Source organism: Centropristis striata, chromosome 14 (assembly GCF_030273125.1).
Source record: "Centropristis striata isolate RG_2023a ecotype Rhode Island chromosome 14, C.striata_1.0, whole genome shotgun sequence".
NCBI lineage: Eukaryota > Metazoa > Chordata > Actinopteri > Perciformes > Serranidae > Centropristis > Centropristis striata.
Genome location: NC_081530.1, coordinates 14,573,207 through 14,591,255, shown reverse-complemented (window position 1 = coordinate 14,591,255; position 18,049 = coordinate 14,573,207). Strand labels below are relative to the sequence as shown.

The 18,049-nt window shown below is 41.6% G+C and overlaps 1 protein-coding gene across 1 annotated transcript; it reads right to left on the bottom strand.

Annotated features, from left to right (window-relative positions):
• Positions 1 to 8,434: 8,434 nt before the first annotated feature.
• On the bottom strand, positions 8,435 to 10,486 carry hoxa4a (homeobox A4a). Its single transcript, XM_059349112.1, has 2 exons — positions 10,069 to 10,486; positions 8,435 to 9,545 (listed from the first exon to the last, which is right to left on the bottom strand). The coding sequence occupies exons 1-2, from the start codon at positions 10,484 to 10,486 to the stop codon at positions 9,217 to 9,219; spliced, it is 747 nt and encodes a 248-aa protein (XP_059205095.1). The 3' UTR covers positions 8,435 to 9,216.
• Between the last annotated feature and the right edge of the window lie 7,563 nt (positions 10,487 to 18,049).

Here is an 18,049-nt window from a genome sequence, read left to right as displayed (position 1 = left end):
TGAACTCTTCCTGAACCGAGATCTAAGTCATACGGTGATAAATCACGGCGCGACACACAAACTCCGCCATTTACAACCGAGAGGGGAGCCTATTTCTGGCCTGCTTACCTTCTCCTCTGACGACCAATGCAGAGCACCGAGCGATATTTTCTCATTCAGCGACGAAATCGATCAAAGCAGTAATCCAAGAGAAAAGTTTAAAAAGGCAGGGCTGGGCTGGGTGAAGCAGCAGCAGCAGTGGAGGAGTGCGCCCTGCCATGCACCAGGCATTAGCAGCCACAACAAAAAAAGGGAAGAGCCGAGAGAAACCCCTTTCCTTTTCTCTTTTTTTCCCTACTCGACGTGGATGGGTAAACCGAGATTACGAAAGCAGGCGTGAGCAGTCAGGTCAGAGAGATAAGAGTTATCTGGCCTCAAGATTGGATTTATCGTCATGCTATAGAGCAATAGCCAGGGCTTCATAGCAATATTAAACTGAGCCAGGGCTATGCTAGACTATGTGATCCTTCACCAGTACCATGCAGACACCAGTGAACTGCCCCGAACCACAGCGTCACCATAGACAAAAAAAATTATGCAAATAAGTAGCGCCTTGGAAAGCCAGTTCAAATCAAGTGGCTGCCTCTCCTCCTCCCCCAACCAAATGAGGTAGTCTAGAAAAAATAATCTTACAAATAGCAAGCAAGCTCATCCCTTAAGTGTTTTAAATCTTTTTTTGTTATTATTGTTTACTCCTGCAGTGGAATTATGAGCCCAGTGGATGTTGGAGAGAAGGGGACAATACAAAGGAATAATGAGCCGCTGACCATGCTGCATTTCCATTTCCACGGAACATAAAAGAGCTTCTATCCGCGGTTTAATCATTAACCCACATTTTAGCATTTAGTCCTCATTTTTTGGCACAGGGGACAATTCATTTTCACTCCTGTGCCATGCTATTCCTCTCCCTGCATTTGCTTTTATTGCAACAGAATATTATTTTAAGATTAGAAAGCACAACAACTTGAGATCAAAGCCGGTGTATATGAAGGGAAAAACCCCACCAGGAGCAGGGTGTGAAAAATGGGAAGAAGGTTCATCACCAAAAGGCAGAGCGGAGGACATGCAGCGAGGAGCCGGCAGCAGGGGGAATCCCTCTGCATGGCAATGCTTCTCTCTTTTTGCAGCCAAAAGAAAGAGGAAAAAAATAGATTTATGTCCCTCTCAGCTTCCCCGGGCTGTAAACACGTCCAGAGCTGCAGCTTCTCTGCTGGTATCAGGCTCTGGGACAAAATTCAATGACACAATTAAAAAGATAGAAGACACGGACGGCGTGGGAGGGTGAGTGGGACTAAAAATTTGACGCGTGAGGATTTTTTTTGCCAACTCGGCTTTTTCCTTTTTGAAACCAAAGTAGTCACTTTGTATAATTATTTACTTCTTTGTGTTTTGCTAAAATGCTGATTCGTCTCTTTAATTCGGCCCTGAGCTGAGGGTGAAATGTCAGCGAGGTGGTGGTCGTATACTGCCATGCGTAATAATGCGTATAGCAATGTGTGAGGAAAGAAATAATGAAAGAAAATCCATTTTTTAAAACTTGAATGTTGTAAAGTATAGCAGCTACAAACAGATGGCTTTCACTGGAAGTAGTTTTTGAAAGGAGTAAGGCACCGCTCCAAGAGCTGCGATTCCCCTCGTCACTTTTATAGTGACAAATTACACCACAAAGACAAGTGGAAGAGAAGGAATTATTGCTCTCGGGCTGGTCATATTGCTGCTACAAGGAAATGTACAAGCCATAGGCTGCTGCTCGATCCCTGTGAGTGCTTTGGTGGGCGTGTGTGGTACTTATTAGAAATTGAATAAGGATATCACCATCGAGCATTCATAACACAAATCAATAAAGATATATGGACTTACCGAAGGCAGTTCAAGGTGTCTGGGAGACCGTGCGTTGGCCTGAATTCAATCGGTTGGATTTCTGCAATGAGGAATAAACATTTTCAATTCCTCACAAGATAATACAACATTTTATCTGGTTCTGGAAAATATATTAGTGTGCTTTTTATGTTGGAATATACGCTACCTAAATAATGTTTACATTTTAATTTATAGAATATTTATAATAAGGCTTTTGTTCATGCACGTAATTGTTTAGGCCTTATTTTAAAAAGGCGCAAAATGTAACGTTTCGAAAACAGGCTGACCTAAATCTAATAAAATTGCATGCAAGCATTTTTTAAATAATTGTTTGGGTCAAATTATAAATCTAGCAGCAGGCCAAGTCTTTGTGTTGAAGTATTAATATCTTTACAGCTTTGGGGAAGCATTCAATCTAGATTCCTTGTAGTATTTTGCAACAAAATATCAACCAAAAATACATAAATATGTAGGAAACAAAAGACCATTAAAATCTAATAGAAAAACTATTTAAAAAAAATAAAAGGCAAAATCCACAGATTATCCTCATCCAAAAACAGCATTACATCCAAATATTGCAGCGTAATATCACTAATAACAGAAAAATGGGCCAATGCAAATAACGTGTTTGTTGTTTCCCTGCTGGCCGGTAAGCATTTTCTCCACAAACGGATCGAATAGTCATTAGCTCTGGCGCACCATCTTCCCCAAGTCCCCGCGCCCATAAATCAAGCAGGAGCGCCGTGACCCCAGCGCGGCCGCGCGGTCCTGGATGGCACTCCGTCTTCCATTATATCCTCGTTTCCCTGGCGGAGCGACACAACCTCACCGCTTTCCCCTACTTTTATATGGAGCTCGTCTTGATGTATCATTTACGTACACAATATAAAAAAACACACGTAAAAGACACGAGATGTTTTGTTTTATAGAAGCGGTTGAACCTTGGAGGAGCAAACCGCGCGCTCTGTTTGTTTCTTGGAAGCAGATATTTAAATGGCCGCTTTATTTACAAACGCTCGTGCAGGCCTATTTATCCAAATGGCTGCTTAATGTCATTAAAGAATGAATAAAACTGAAATATTGCATTCTATTCTTAGTTTAAACTAATAATTGCTTTATTATAATGTTTAGCCTAAGAAGCATAAACTGGAACAATGCCTTTATCTTAATGGCCCATACAAACCCTTAAATCGTTCCTTTTATATGCTGTGTGTAGACTCCGAAGGCCTATTTATGTTTCGCTTGATCAGCTCTGATGAATCGGAGATATTAACAGATTGATGAATATCGATAGATTCTTGGTACCTGTCTGTTTTGTCGCCCTGCAGAAACCCTGGACCCCTATTTTACTGACCTCTGCCTCGCGCAGCAATAACTCACGACAGTAATGAACAATCGGCGGAAATACCTCAAAATAAAATCCATCCTCCCAAAGCTGGGGCTCTGACTCTGTCCGCGTGGAAAAACATATCCGTCCGTGACAGCAGTATAATACATCCACAGAGCCGGGATCCTCTCTCTTTCAGCCTGCCTCTCTTTTTCTGTTTCTCCCCTCGATAAACAAACTACAAAGACCGGACTCCCCTCACGGAAAGTGGGGGTAACCCGCATATAATCAGCATCATATGGCCAGACCGGGGCTCCGGTTTTTCTTCCCCGTGCCATAACATCGCGCAGTATTATGCGCCCTGCTCACGTGACGCAACGTCAACTTAAATCCCTTTTATTTGAGCCCGTGAATCATTAATGGAGGCAGTCATTGCCCCTGAGGAGAAACGGATCAGTTTGGAGGGAGAAAAAAGAGGGGTATGTGACACTGCAATGTATCTGGCAGAGGAGCGAAGTCTCTCGCAGAGAAGCAGCTTTTCCACGTGTCGCCCATTCAGAGGGAAAGACTGTTCTGTCAGGTTTAAAGTGCCATATATTTGGTGCCTGTTAGCGCCTGAAAGAGCTAATCCTGCCTGTATTATGCTGAGTTTCAAGTGCAGCCGCAGCTCGGAGCCAGGCTACAAAGCTGAATGTTTTGCACTGCAGCGTGATAATTCGCACTATGTGACATGGAAAGAGTTTTGCCTTTACAAGATACCATTTAAAAGTGGCATTATGATTGCTCATCAGTCCTTTCTCTTTAGCCAGGGCTACAGAGAGCTTTACTCAATATCGCCCCCCCGCCCACAGCCCCACAGCTCGCCTGTCCTACCACTTAATCAGCATTTGGTACTCCGTCAGCAAAACCCTGCATGGCTGGCAGAATGGGAAGAAAAGGGTGCACGTTTACCTGTCCTAAATAAGGAGGCTGTGCGTCCTGGTGGTCGTGAGGGCTGCTTGTCAGTCAGCAGTGAGCGGAAAGTGGAGGTGAGGTAACCAAAGAGTGGCTGCTCGACCCCACTGATCACTACATGGACCCCCATTCGACCTAAAAGCGCTTACGCGTTTCCTATGAGCAGCTGAGGGATGTTAGAAATTACAGGTTTGTGCAAAGGGAGAGTTTTGGAGGCTTTGAAGGAGGAAGTGGAGTGGTTGCTTGGTTGGGTATGATGGCAAAAGTGCCGACTAAGACATATAGTCCTTATGTAGTTTGCCAAACCCAGCATCATATAAACCAATCCATTTCTGAAGCTTGGAGTATGTGTCTTCTGCCACTACATGTATTGCCAAAAACTCCTATCCCGAAGTGCTTCTCTCCTCTCGGCACCGTTTGGCGCTTGTTTTCCGTCAACACCGAGCAGCGGGCGTGGAAAAATCCCACCACAACTATTAATCATTCGGGGCGGACACAGACAGCATCCCACTCCCACACCAGCCTTTGTCTTCTCAAACTACAACTTGAGCGGTAAACTTTTAAAGACAGGAACGGAAGCAGAGCAGCTCTTATTAATTCACCTTCAACACTTCAAAAACGGAATATTAATTATCAGGGCTAAAAAAATAACTTTTACGCACAGGGTTAAGACGCATGATAAGTAAAGAAGACTGTTTATTTTTTGTTTAACAGAATGTTTGTGTCTTTGTTCTTACAATTCCAGATGTGGAGCTGTCACTATAGGATTATATGGCTGGACATGACCGTGCACTGGATCCCACGTTGCCTTTCGCCACCGCACCTGAACTTTTCCCTGACCCGGGCAGAGGCATAGAGACTCGAGTGGGAAGTTATTTTGGGTTCCAAAACAAGGAGAAGATTGAAACCAAAGGCCCTCAGCTGGTAGCCTACTTTTTTATTTAACTTTTGGTTGCACTTTTCCCATTTGCTCAAAAGTAGAAGTTGATTGATTATGTTTTAAATCTCAACTGTTTTCGCATAAAACAAATGTCTCAGTTATTTACACAAATCAGAGCTGCTTATCACTGTCAGCGAGGAGGAGTTAGAGGCGCAGACCTCTGGATGTTGGCCAGGCGGCGGTCCATATCTCCCTACAATGTTGACACTCGGAGCTCTTAACAGCCAGGCTTGGGTTACCGATACACTCAGCCGAAGATAACTCTTTCTGCGAGGTTTACATCGGCCAACATCAATGCTAATGCGAAATTCAACGCCTAAAGCCGACCTGGAGACATCTCTCATGGAGGCAGACGGACTAATTGTGTGCGTAAAGGTGGTTGTAATAAAACAATTTTCATGTTGAAACTGGCTCTTTTTTATGACTGAAAATGTTCTCAGGTCATATTTTTAGACATTTTTTCAATATCTGTCAGTTACATTTTTGAGGTAGTTGAAAAAAGCCCATTAATAATATTTAGACATTGTCACATAGCCCGAGGACTTTGTTAATGTTTAACTCGTGTCTAAAGTCACTATTGTGTTCCCTCTCATTGAAAGGCTCCTTTCACCGACCGATAACCTCTCTGCTTTGCCATTGTTACTCTTGTTTAAATACACTTGCTCTCATTTGTATCAGAGAGATGAACATATTAATTACAATTATTACAAAACTTTGCAAGCATGAATACAGACTGTTGCTACTTTTCGTTTAAATTCAAGTCAACGTTGCCTGATTATACCACTTTATATGGAGAAAAGTTGCAGCTACACTTTGTGACATTTTTTGACACCTTTGCAGCCAAATGTGTATCACCAAATATCAAACACATTTGCAAAAAAATAATAATTTAGTCAAATAAAACATTTATTGGCAAAGTGAAGGTTGAGTTTTACTCTCCTTTTTGTCCTGGTTTGAAGATTAAAGGAGTTATGGAAACTTAGTCCATGTTTACTAAAAGGTGCAATATGATACAAGGTCCATTTTAAAAGTACAGACAAATAATATGCAATAGATCCATTATTCTTGCCAATTAAAATGTTTTGCAATGAAATTAGGAAGATTATTTAGGCCAATTTTGATATTACCAAACTCAGAAACTCTGCAGAAATATATAGCTACACTGTAAAACCCAATGTTGCTTGTTTGTTATTATAACTCATTTTTCCTTTTCAATACAACAAAGATTTGTGCAAATAGTCATTTTAACTTAAAATATTGAGTCAAATAGCAAGATTCATTTGAGTTAACTCTGTTGTCTTTGTTGTCTTGACATAAAATTATTTTGCAGCATGGACACTCAAATATTTAAGTTTAAACAACAAGTTGGGTTTTACAGTGTAGAAATAAACACATCACGATATCTATGAATATGCGCCAGAAGATCACGAAACAAACTCCACTTCCGGGATATTTTACAATAATTTTCGAACACCTCCACAAAATTTAACAGTAAAAAACAGCCACTTCTACTCACAAGTCATGACGTTCAGCGGACAGACTTCTGTCAGGGGAGAAGAGATCTGACTCGCACCCTGCAGAGGATCACTTCAAATGAAAATAAGGCAGATTTTCACATCTATTTCTGACCCCGGGGGCATTCATTATTCAACAAGTCACGTGAACGGGCGAATTAAAATTTCAGTACATTGGAAGTGACCTCTATTCGCGAATCAAATGACTTGAAATCTTGTAATTTAGCTAGTTGGACTTGTTGGAGTCTGCGCAAAAATCGGTGCCAATCAGCCTCAACGCCATCTTCTGCACAGCCTCCATGTCTGCAGCACAGAGGGCTGAAGAGGATATGCATAGGGCATTATAAAAATATTCTGCAGAATTATTTTTCTTATGCAGACAAAAAAATATATAATAAATGGGAAAGATGCATCAAAAACTGAACCAACAAGGGTACATACTGTCACAATGTGACAGTGTCTGTCACTCTGTGGCTTTTACTGTGGGAAATGTGGTGAATGACAGCTTTGTCTTATTTACCATTAAATGTATTGCACACCAATTCATTATGCTATTATTGGCATATATATTGAGCAGAAACCATTAGTGCCAAAACATATTGAAAATCATACTAATTTACACGCACAATGGCAGCATGTTTCAGCTCATATCTACCCTCTCCACGCGGCCTGACAGGGGTGTTTCTGTGATATATGGCTCAAGAGCTGTCTCTAAGAATAATTTTGGGAAAATTCATGGCTCAGATTCACACCTAAACACCGTTTTTGTTTCCGCGCTGTCTCTGGGTAAATCTTAAATGAGAAGAAAAACCTCGCGGAGGTCTCCGCGCTGATGTATGATCTGAACATTGTGTGTGTCGAAAGGTCAGGGGTCAGAAGAAGTGCTCTGAGCCGGTGATTGGCCAGAGCCGGCCGTGTCCCCTGGTTGAACTCTCTATTGTTTGGATGTAGCAGGTAGTGACCAACACTCACACTCTGGTGCACTAAGGTTGGCTGAGATCCCCTTATAATGGCGAGAGGGAACAATATGTGTGGCCGGATACATTTAACAATTTGGTGGTTGATTCCCGTGCCAAAGTCTGCAACACTTCAGCAGCTGATATCTGCCTCCGAAATTCCACCCACATCTCTTCCTTATCCAGGAAAATGCGCATGACATTTATGCACATTTTACGGATTAGAAATGCAGCCAGTTGAGCATTGAGAGACATAATTCAGCCAGACACATTTTTAGTTTTTACACAATGTGTTACAGATGTTGAGACGTTTTGCAATACTTCATTCTGTATTGGTTGCACAAATTAAAACACCTGGAAATGTTGGAACAGTTTCCCTCTCTGTAAATCTTAGTTCAAGGGAAACTGCGCAACTTTACGCACAGATTAACAATTTACTAATATTAGCAAATAACATCAAATATAAGAAAAATTTTAGATTCTATTAAGATAAATAAAAAAATAGATATAGAGAATTATGAAAGTGTGGCGCAGTAAATTATCCAGTGCTCGGAAACACAACCACAAATTTACGCACGCATCTCCAAACATTGGATAATGATTCATATGCTTAAAATAAAAGTTTTTTTAAAATCTACATACTGTAATTAAAACAAGCAACAAGACAACAACTTCTGAGTTTGAAAATGCAATCCTAAAATAAGGAATCTATTATTATTATTATTATTATTATTTTTAAAATTGAGTCAACTCCTTAATACGCGCGGCTTCAAAAAAATACATGTTGCGCTCAAAACAAATCTGCATTTGCAGTGACAAAATATCCAGCAAAGCAAAGTCAGCCTTATAAGTGAAGTACATATTTATTTCACAAGGACAGATTGAGCCTATACTAGCCTACATCACAACGGGCATTACTGAGACGACACATACAAATATTCACAGTTTAGAACACAGCACAACATGGGACGGACTAGCACAAATAAACCTACAACACCAACAAACAGAATTCTACTTGACGAAATGCTTTTCCTTATTGTGCCTTCATTATGATTTGCCTATGTACATTACATGTGAAAGTCACCTGGACTACATTCAACAGTAAACCAACCCACTCAAACACACAAACTACACTGTTACTCTGACTGATGCCATACCTCTAAAAACAGCCGTCTAACTGGCATCTAGAGTCTCGCTAAATATCTTTCAAGTATATTAGAGCTTTCCATGAGCAATGATAAAAAAAGAAAAAAAATACTCAAAGAGAACATAGTAAAAATGAGTTCAAACTTACTTTTACCTCACTCAATTTTTAACTGTAATGATACATTTTTGATCCAAGTCCTACGTTTGAATGTGCGTTATCCTTCTTTCATAATAATAAACAAATATATAAACACTTCAGTTGCCACCGTGGCAAATAAAGGTGATTTTCAAGCTTATATGAAGAGGGCGACCGGAGAGGGAAAAGGGTACAAAGGACGTGACAGGGGCCCAATGGCAGAGGCAAAGAGATAACACCATGTGTGTAAAATACTGAGAATCGGTCCATCAAATTCCACTTGTGATATTTGCCATCTCAGTCTGGATTGGGGGTTTTCTGTGGGGTTGGGGTTCATTCAGGCACTATAGACCCGCGGTGCACGGCGTGGGGACAAGCTGCTGGCCTGTTTTGATCTGCTGCTGCTGGGGCCCCGAGGCTGAGGATGAGGCCGAGCTGGAGGAGCGGATCTTGGTGTTTGGAAGCTTGTGCTCCTTCTTCCACTTCATCCTCCGGTTCTGAAACCAGATCTTAACCTGGCGCTCGGACAGACACATGGTGTGCGCAATCTCCACCCGCCTGCGCCGGGTCAGGTACCGGTTGAAGTGGAACTCCTTCTCCAGCTCCAGAGCCTGCTGGCGGGTGTAGGCAGTGCGGGACCTCTTGGGCATTCCTCCATTGTAATTGGGATTGACTGAAGGAGAAAAAAAAGCCATACACAGGCAAGCAAGCAGGTGTTACATGCAGGCTGATATTCCAAACCCTTAAAGCTCCTCAAATGGAAACATTACAAGGGTGAAAACGAGAGAACATTTATGGATTTGGTGTGAAATCACAGCCGCTCTGTTTGTTTTACTCTCTGCCTTGTTTCAGTTTACGGACATGACCTTAATGTGGAGATGCCGAGTGTACAAGCACTCGCATCCAGGGACATATCAAGCTTAGAAATGATTAACAAAACAGCGGGGTTGGATATTACAGTTTGGCTCGGCTCCAGTGGTGGAGGTAGTTTGGGTTAAAAAGCAACAAAGGCACATGGCCCCGACAGACGAACACAGGCAATAAAATTTACGAGGGTCCTTAATTACCGACCCTGCTGCTCGATAGTCGTAAATTGCTGTTGTAAGGGCTGCTACTAGTGCTGCCTCAATAGGCTTGCGTGTGTTCCAGTGGTTGTTTCTCAGTGGTTCTGCTATTTAACCGTGACGATAACTCACCGTTGCTAACGTGGACCTTTTTCATCCAGGGATAGACCACCGGCTCCTTGCCCTTCGCTGCGCCGGGATAAACCTCACCGGAGAGGCTGCAGTCTTTGCTGGCATTTGCCCCTGCGCCACCGTCTGGGGCCGCGGTGAGGCGAGGACCGTGGCTCTGTGGAACCGGTTGCGGCTGTGCGTGGTGCCCATCGCTGAAATCGTCGAGTCCAGTGGCGGGGACGTTACCGTAATCGTAGCCCGATTCTGTGTAGTTTGACCTCGGATAGGATGGCTCGTCGTGATGGGGGAAGCCCGTATCTTTTGGCCGCTCGTAGTAATCACCGGGGTTGGGGATGTATCCGCTCTGCTGATATTCGTCGCATGGTGGAAAGGAAGGCTCGATATAGTTGGAGTTTATCAAGTAGGAACTCATGGTCATTAATTTGTGAAGTGCAACAATACTAATTTTTATCGCGCTGTCGTTTTTCTGATCTCCACAAAACCCTCCTACTCCCTGTCAAATGTACAAAGTTGCCTGGTCACGTGTGAAGCGCCACCAATCACCGCGTGTCCTGTGGGCATCATGTAAACAGGAACCAATGGAAAGCATGGCATTGGTACCACCAACACTGCTCGGACTGGCTTACGTTGATGTTTTCCTTATTAAATCACAGTATATAAAGCAAAACCAATCAACTAACTTGTTTACTGCATGGAGCCAAACTTATGTGGGTGAGGCTTTCCTGCATGGGAGAAAAAATCCTCCTCGTCTGAAACTGAATGTGAAATTGAAAGCCCTGACAAAATAAAGGTTGCACAAACAAAGGATTATTTATAAAAGTCACGTCACTGTCCGCTTAATAAGGGTTAAAAAAGGTGTTGAATACGTATAAAGACATGGACAGAGAAAGAAAAAACACCCCAACACAACAGTGCAAATTATAATCTTTCATATCCGCCTATTCAAATGATCGAAAAACAGTGCACAAGCTCCCTGCACTGACAAGCCGCTGCTGAGGACACACAAGCCTGCATATAAAGCATATGTACATCAGTAAAACCTGGTAGATTTCCGCTTATGACACACAAACAAACAACAGAAAACACTCATCTCTCACGTTACACACCTGCGTACATGGATACACCCTCTTTTCTTCATTACATGTGTCCAAATGTGCTGTTTTCTGCAATTAGCCAGGATAAAGCAATACATTCAAGCTATTTTTTTTTCTTTGTGTTTGCACCATGTGAAAGTTATCTGGCTCTGATCGCACGGCCAGCACGTAAGATCAGTTCTCCTATTGAAAAGCACATTCAAACATTTGCAGGACACGTCCCTTTTATTATAGCCACATGCCAAACCCAAGCGTGGGATATTTTATTAAAACCAGCAAAGACAATTCACAGTAAAACAAGCCAGAATCTCTCTGCAGTGCACATATAATCCTACATGTAATAGAATTTCCCAAATCTGATTAATTCTGGAAATATATAATATCAGTTTACACAAATAATTTTGCAACATTTCAATGCAAGTATGTAATATATTAATATGTTTCTCCTGCGCTTCTTGCAGCTCTTCATTGCAAACAAGGCTAAGATAATAACGGTGTCATGGGTTGCAAATAAAACATGTTTTAAAGAGTTGTCTACTAAAGGTTTGATAAGGAAAATACTCCAGGGTACAATTATAAATATTATTATTAATATTAATAACATTTAATTCAATTATTTTAGGGAAAGCTCAAATAGATTTTAATATAATAAAAAATATTTTGAAAATTTGAAACTGGATTTTTCTAAGGTAGGAAATATAAAATTGTCTGACCGTGCTCTGTGCCATCAGCCATCAGGTCCAGCTGCAGTTTCCTGTCCATGTCCGAGGTGCCACACTGTATATGTGTCCCCTGAAGATGCAGCAGCTCTGCACAAAGCTCATCCACACTGTCCACGTCAACAAGGCCTCTGCATAGAGAAACAAGAGGCCAAACTTCGGAAATATTGAAAGCTTTCTTTTCTCTCCTTTTTTTCTTTTTTTTCCTCTGGTCCCCCCCTTCTATTCTATTCGCTCCTCTAAACAGAGATAACTTCTGCCTGACCCCAAAGTGACACCGTTTCCATTTTGTTTCTGATTAATCTTGCCCATTGACAGTCTTTGTTAAACAACAAGGCGTGCCCCCTTTTTCCAAAGAGGCGACATTTTCATATCTGTTAGACGCAGTGACCTGGGGTTCACCCCGGACTTGGACTTCAGTTTCTGCAGGGTCTGTTCAGCTCTGGGGAGTTTGGGTGGGGGGGACACTTAGCGTGGGTCAGCACCCAAAAAAGGTCCTTAAAGGATTTTTTTAAATGTGCAAAAGACTTCAAACTATGGAGAAAACCACGCATGGAACTATAAGATAGAATATGGGCACAGATGATGTTGCAGCTGCAGAGATCTGCTGCAGATATTCAACATTAAATACATTTTGTTTCTCAGTGCTGCTCTCCATCACAACATTTTGGATGTAGAAACAGGTGATTTTTTTCCCACAGCAACCAGAGGCAGGCCTCACTTTTTTTCTCTTGCCATTTTCCCCTCATGTTAGCACACTGTTGCTGTAAGGCAGAGCTGCAGCTATCTTGTGTATCATACAGGCTTTCTCGCACCTAACTCATTGTAAATGGCAGCTGATGTACTTTGCGCCATATATCCACTGTATCCGTATGGCCAAGAGACCACCTGAGAGGCAATATGTCAACATAATGTCAGCGGTAAGACGACTTCACATCATATCTGAATTTACAGTCAGCTGCCATTCTATTATATATAGGTGCTGTGTAAATATGGGCCAGATCACCTTGGCGATTATCCACTTACTCGGGTTTTACGCGTCATTCTACTTGTTGCTACTTTTTTTTAATATGTCACCTGTGAATAACTTTATCAAATTATTAAGAGTACAAAAAGAAGCATTTTAGATAAGAGTCCTGGTTATAACTCCGGTGTCTGACCCAGGCCTGCAAGGTGCTGTTGCGTATAAAGCATCTGGATATCTCTCCAACAATGCACCAAAATATAATAAGGACCATTGGAGCATAAAGCAAGCCATCTAAGTCATTTTCCACTAAATTTAAACACCCATTTTGCTCTTAATGTGAATAAAACTCGTTAGAGATGTTATTCTATTTTATAATAATCTAACAGGCAGATCACGGTGTTCCCTTTCACAGCATATACTGTGAGGTGAAGGTCTATTTAAGCAATATACATCATGCTGACAGTTTACTGTAAATTTAGATTATCAGAGAAGTGCTGTGACGATAGTGACAGATTGCAGATGGCTCTTACAAGGTCTCCTGTCTATACGGAGCTCTGACGGCGGGATAAAAAATTCTCTCTGCATTCAAAATGTGCCAATGACTCGGCCCAGAACACACCTTTCATACTTTTATGGAAATATTTGGATAAAGGTAAACGCTCGTATTAAAATGTTTTTCTTTTATGCAGCGTGTCACATGTGATTGGCCTTTGCAGCAATAGGTTTAATCTTCAGCTGCAAACTTTGATTATCAGTAAGAGAGTGACCTTCAAGCCTTCAGCGATGGTTAAAAGGGGCGAACAAAAGCAGCTGCATCCTTTACAAAGTGCATAGACAACTTCTTTATTCCTCCCAGTAAAAGGGCTGTTATAATTGCAAGTATTGAGGCAGAATATTTCAGATAATGTCACCAAAACGCAAAAACTAAAGCGACTGCCTGAAGTAAGTTATGGATAAACTAAACGTTTAAACAAGTTGAAATGTGCACTTTAAGGTGAGCTGACAATCACAATGCCAATGTTTGAATTTTAACATAAAATTATGTTTTATGATGAGAATTAGAGAATACACTTGTATGAACATTGTGCGCTTTGTTTGAGCGCACGTACATTGCATAGGGTTTTTCTGTACTGCATTAACAAGCTTTTACCTTTAAATTTAATTAACAATAAGTTATGAATTAACTCATGACTCACCTACTGGGAATTTTTCTGAAGATTGTTTAGATTTTTCAAAATGTAACAAAGAGCAAAGCATCCATTGTGTCGCTCATTGTGTGTTAAATGTGTTAAGTGTTATTTTACTGTTAATTTCATGTAAAGATGACAATAAAAAGTTGGGGAAATCGAAAGTGTCAATATGGTAATATTTTATTTGTAATTTTTTGAAACTGAATCTCAGATTATACGTTTTTTTATTCTGGTTTAAAATAAAAAATATATATCTTTTTTTTTTTTTTTTTTACAAAAACTCGTTGTGGTCTTGTGTGTTACGTAAAACAGACTAAGTGATAAAGCCGAGACACAGTTTATTACTTTTTAAGCATAATATCAATAAAATAATATTTTGGTTTTGTGCCAATTTGGCTTTTCTTATCAGCCATATTTTTCAGTTTTATTTTTCATTGGGCCTTTACGCGTAAAACCAAAGGATCAATCATTTGTTTTTGCGTTAAGAAATCGCTCCTTTAATTTTTCAAAGCGGTTAAAAAGGCCCAGCAAAAATAAAATACCTATATGGAATATAGAGCCACACATAAACAAAAGATTTTTTTAAACTTTCCCTCTACGATTCACAAAAACATCTGTGCCATTTCAGTTTTCTTAAAAGGCTTCTATTGAGCGGATCAGGAAGAGAGGGGCTAAATGTTTTTTAAGGGGTCCGGGGGCTCAATTTGGGGGCTGTGGGCCTTCCCATTACCCTGTGACCGGGTCGAGAGTATCAATCCTCGAAATGCAAATTTTGCCCTCGTCCCTAAACATATCAAATGCAATTTATTCAAAGGAAATTCACCAATCAACCGCCCTAATAAAACGCCAGCCACTCAATCTTGTTGCTGGGGACGGGTGGGGGGTCCCCTCCCCCCGGTCCCAAACGCGAGGTCACCGCGCTTCCAGGGTTCACCTGGAGTGCACCGTGCAACATATGTAATTCAAAGCTATTCTGTCTTTTGTGTGGAGAGTCAAGATCGCTATTATAAGGCTGGCATCAAGCTCCGAGTGAACAGATGACGGAGACTTGTTCAGCGCGTAAACTTTTGACCCCAATTTTTCCTCCTCTTCTGCAGCTATCTCGCGCTCATCTGTCCCGGCCCAGTGAGATATCTGCCCCTCTTGAAACGAAAAATTGATTTGAACAATGTGTATATCTCTTGCCATCACGATGATCATTTTCACAAATTTCATAATTAGAGAAGATGCCAGCACAAGAGCTAAAATGCGATTGTGGCTTTATGATGTTTCCAAGGAGGGAGTGGAAAGATAAATCCAATAGGCTCCCACTCAAGACTAATAGGGCCGTAAAATATGCAAATCATTCATTAGCGTTATAGAGCAACCAAAGCAGCCAAAAGTCTTTGTTGGAGGCAACACTTAAAGTCAGACTTCCCTTTCTGTTCCACACTCTTCTCCTCCGGTGCAGGATGTAACCACAGGCTCTGTGTCCCTCGGTAAATTCATTTATACGCATTATGCTTATAGGCAACGCCAAGTAAACGTGTCATTAACGTGGAGGCGTGTGTGTGCACGGTACCGTGGATGTGTGAGTGGTTCCCTCCCCCCTCTCTCTCTCTCTTTCTCTCTCTCTCTATAGCAGGGTGACAGTGAACTTGGCCTAAAGCGAGCTCTGCTGGTGGCTCTGAGAGGATGCAGATTTATCTTGGTGCTGTGGCTGACCTCCAGATGAACCTGCAGCGCTTCTCTCCCTCTCTCTGCCTGGCTGTGTGCCGCACATGGGGCCCTGTCGAAATTTCTCCTTTTGAATTATTGGCAAGGGGTTTTAATTTCCAAATAGCCACACTCTCAAAGTGTCCTTTTGTATTTTCAGTGAGTCTAAAATCAAACTGGAAAGAGTGGAAATCCAGCATTTCTGCAAAGAATGGGACTTCTTCGCGCAAAATGTGTTAAGCAACAAACCCATGAATATGAGCAATACGGATTGAATTACTCTGGTAATTTGGCAATCTATGAAACGTAAAAGCTTCATGATTTCTGTTTGATTAAAACAAGTACAAATAAAATAAAATCAATTTGTTGAGAATTCCACCTCTTCTGCCATGAATGCATTTTTTCAAAAGCTGAGCGGATTTTTCAGCATTCTTGAAAATGAATTAAAATAACTAAAAGGTTATCTAATTGAGATATATATTTGCGTAAAGGTTCAGAAATAACCTGGGATGATTCTAGGCGGAATGATGTAGGCCTCTGGATCAAAACTAAAACTTGGTATTTAAGTTATGAAAGCTGGCGGACAAAGCAACTTTTACAAATCCACCCGAGGAACATCTTTAAGAAAGCTGGATGATTGTTTGGAGCCAAAAAAAATCATTAAACTCCAATAGTGATATAATTTTTAATGTTTCGTGCGTATTTGGCCTGCAAATGTCAAAATAAAAGCGAGCGCGTCGAGTCACACACACACAAATAGTCAGGGGCGTGAAAAGAAAAAGGCCAAGGCGTCCAAAAAGTAAGTCACAACTGATATGATTTTTTGCTCCATCCCCAGTCCAGGTTTTCTGGATTCGGGGTCCGCTGCTGGATTGTTTCGCCCGGCCACTTATCGGACAAGAGGTCACCACAAAGCGAGAGTGACTTTAAAGAGGTCATCTGAACTTTTCAACCCCAAACACAAAACGACGTGGCTGACACAAAACGGAATTCCTTTTCAAACGTTTCCCTGCTGCTGTTTGTCCCCATGTTGTGTTTACTTGACACAGTTTACAGCCTGTCCTCAAGCCATACACGGTGCCAACATGTGGAGCGCAGCGCTCAGCAAAAACAACTGAAACTTTTTTTTCTTTCTCATCCAAGGATGGACCTATACAAGTTCCAAAAGTCATCAGCAAACACAGAATCCAATCACACGGAGCAAGCTGTAAATCTGTAGGCCTGCATTAGCGTTTAACTTTATCAAGGAAATCTCCACACATCCCTTGGAAACTTTCTGCTTCACGGTCTGTGAATCCTCCAATGTAATAAAACGACAACAACTAGAAGTTTGTGGGGGTGGAAATGGACACAGGGATAATTATCCAACATGTAAAAATGGATTATGAGTTACACCACAGATGGAGGGAAACAAGTTACACGGGGAAGGAAGCAATTAAATAGCCATGAGCCGGACCCAACCCTGAGCAACATCTGCCGAGACCAGTATTCAGCACTGCACAACTGACAAATTAGTGTAATGGACTAATAGGGACAGATAGAGGGAGCGAATACAATAATAAGGCTGTTTAACACGGGCTGGCTGTTCTGGGGCTACCGGATAGTCTGCAGAAACTTACCCAGAGACGCGGTCCTCATCCTGGAGAGCGTCCGGTCCATAAGTGACGCACGCTGAGCAACAGAGACGGTCTGTACCGGTCAAGTAACACTTACAGCCTGCAAAGAGAGAGTCAGACGAAGCCTCGCCGTCAGTGCGATTATATGTTATGTGCAATATACTGTCAACTCCCCAAAACCATAAAACTTACTTTAATGGCCACCACGTGACCGTTTATGGCCAGTGAGCCTATCTGGCCGCGCTCCGGATGATTTTTACGATCTAATTCATAGACAAAACCCCCCATTCATTTAGCACCGAAATGTCAGAGAGCCAGAATCGGCCCTAATAAAGTTTACAGCTTGAAAAGTCGAGCTGATTCTCCGGGAATAGCCCAGGAGTCTGTGCGCAAAGGGGACGCCCGGTCACTGGAGCCAGTTAGTAGCCAAAGGACCCCCAAAAGCCCCCTCGCTCCTCAGCAAGGTGAGTAAAACATGAAGCTTTCATTCAAGAGGACCTGTTGAATTCAAGGATTTAACTCGTAGAAACTTTTTTTTAATGACAGCTCATACAGGTGACTTAAAGATTTTTTAGACCAAACAGACTCCTTTCTTCCAGTCGAGGCAAACGCGTAAACGAATTTGGCATATTTTACAAAAACGTACACTGAAATGTTGCCGTTCCAGTAGAAAGTTTATTATAATGGCCATCATCATTAT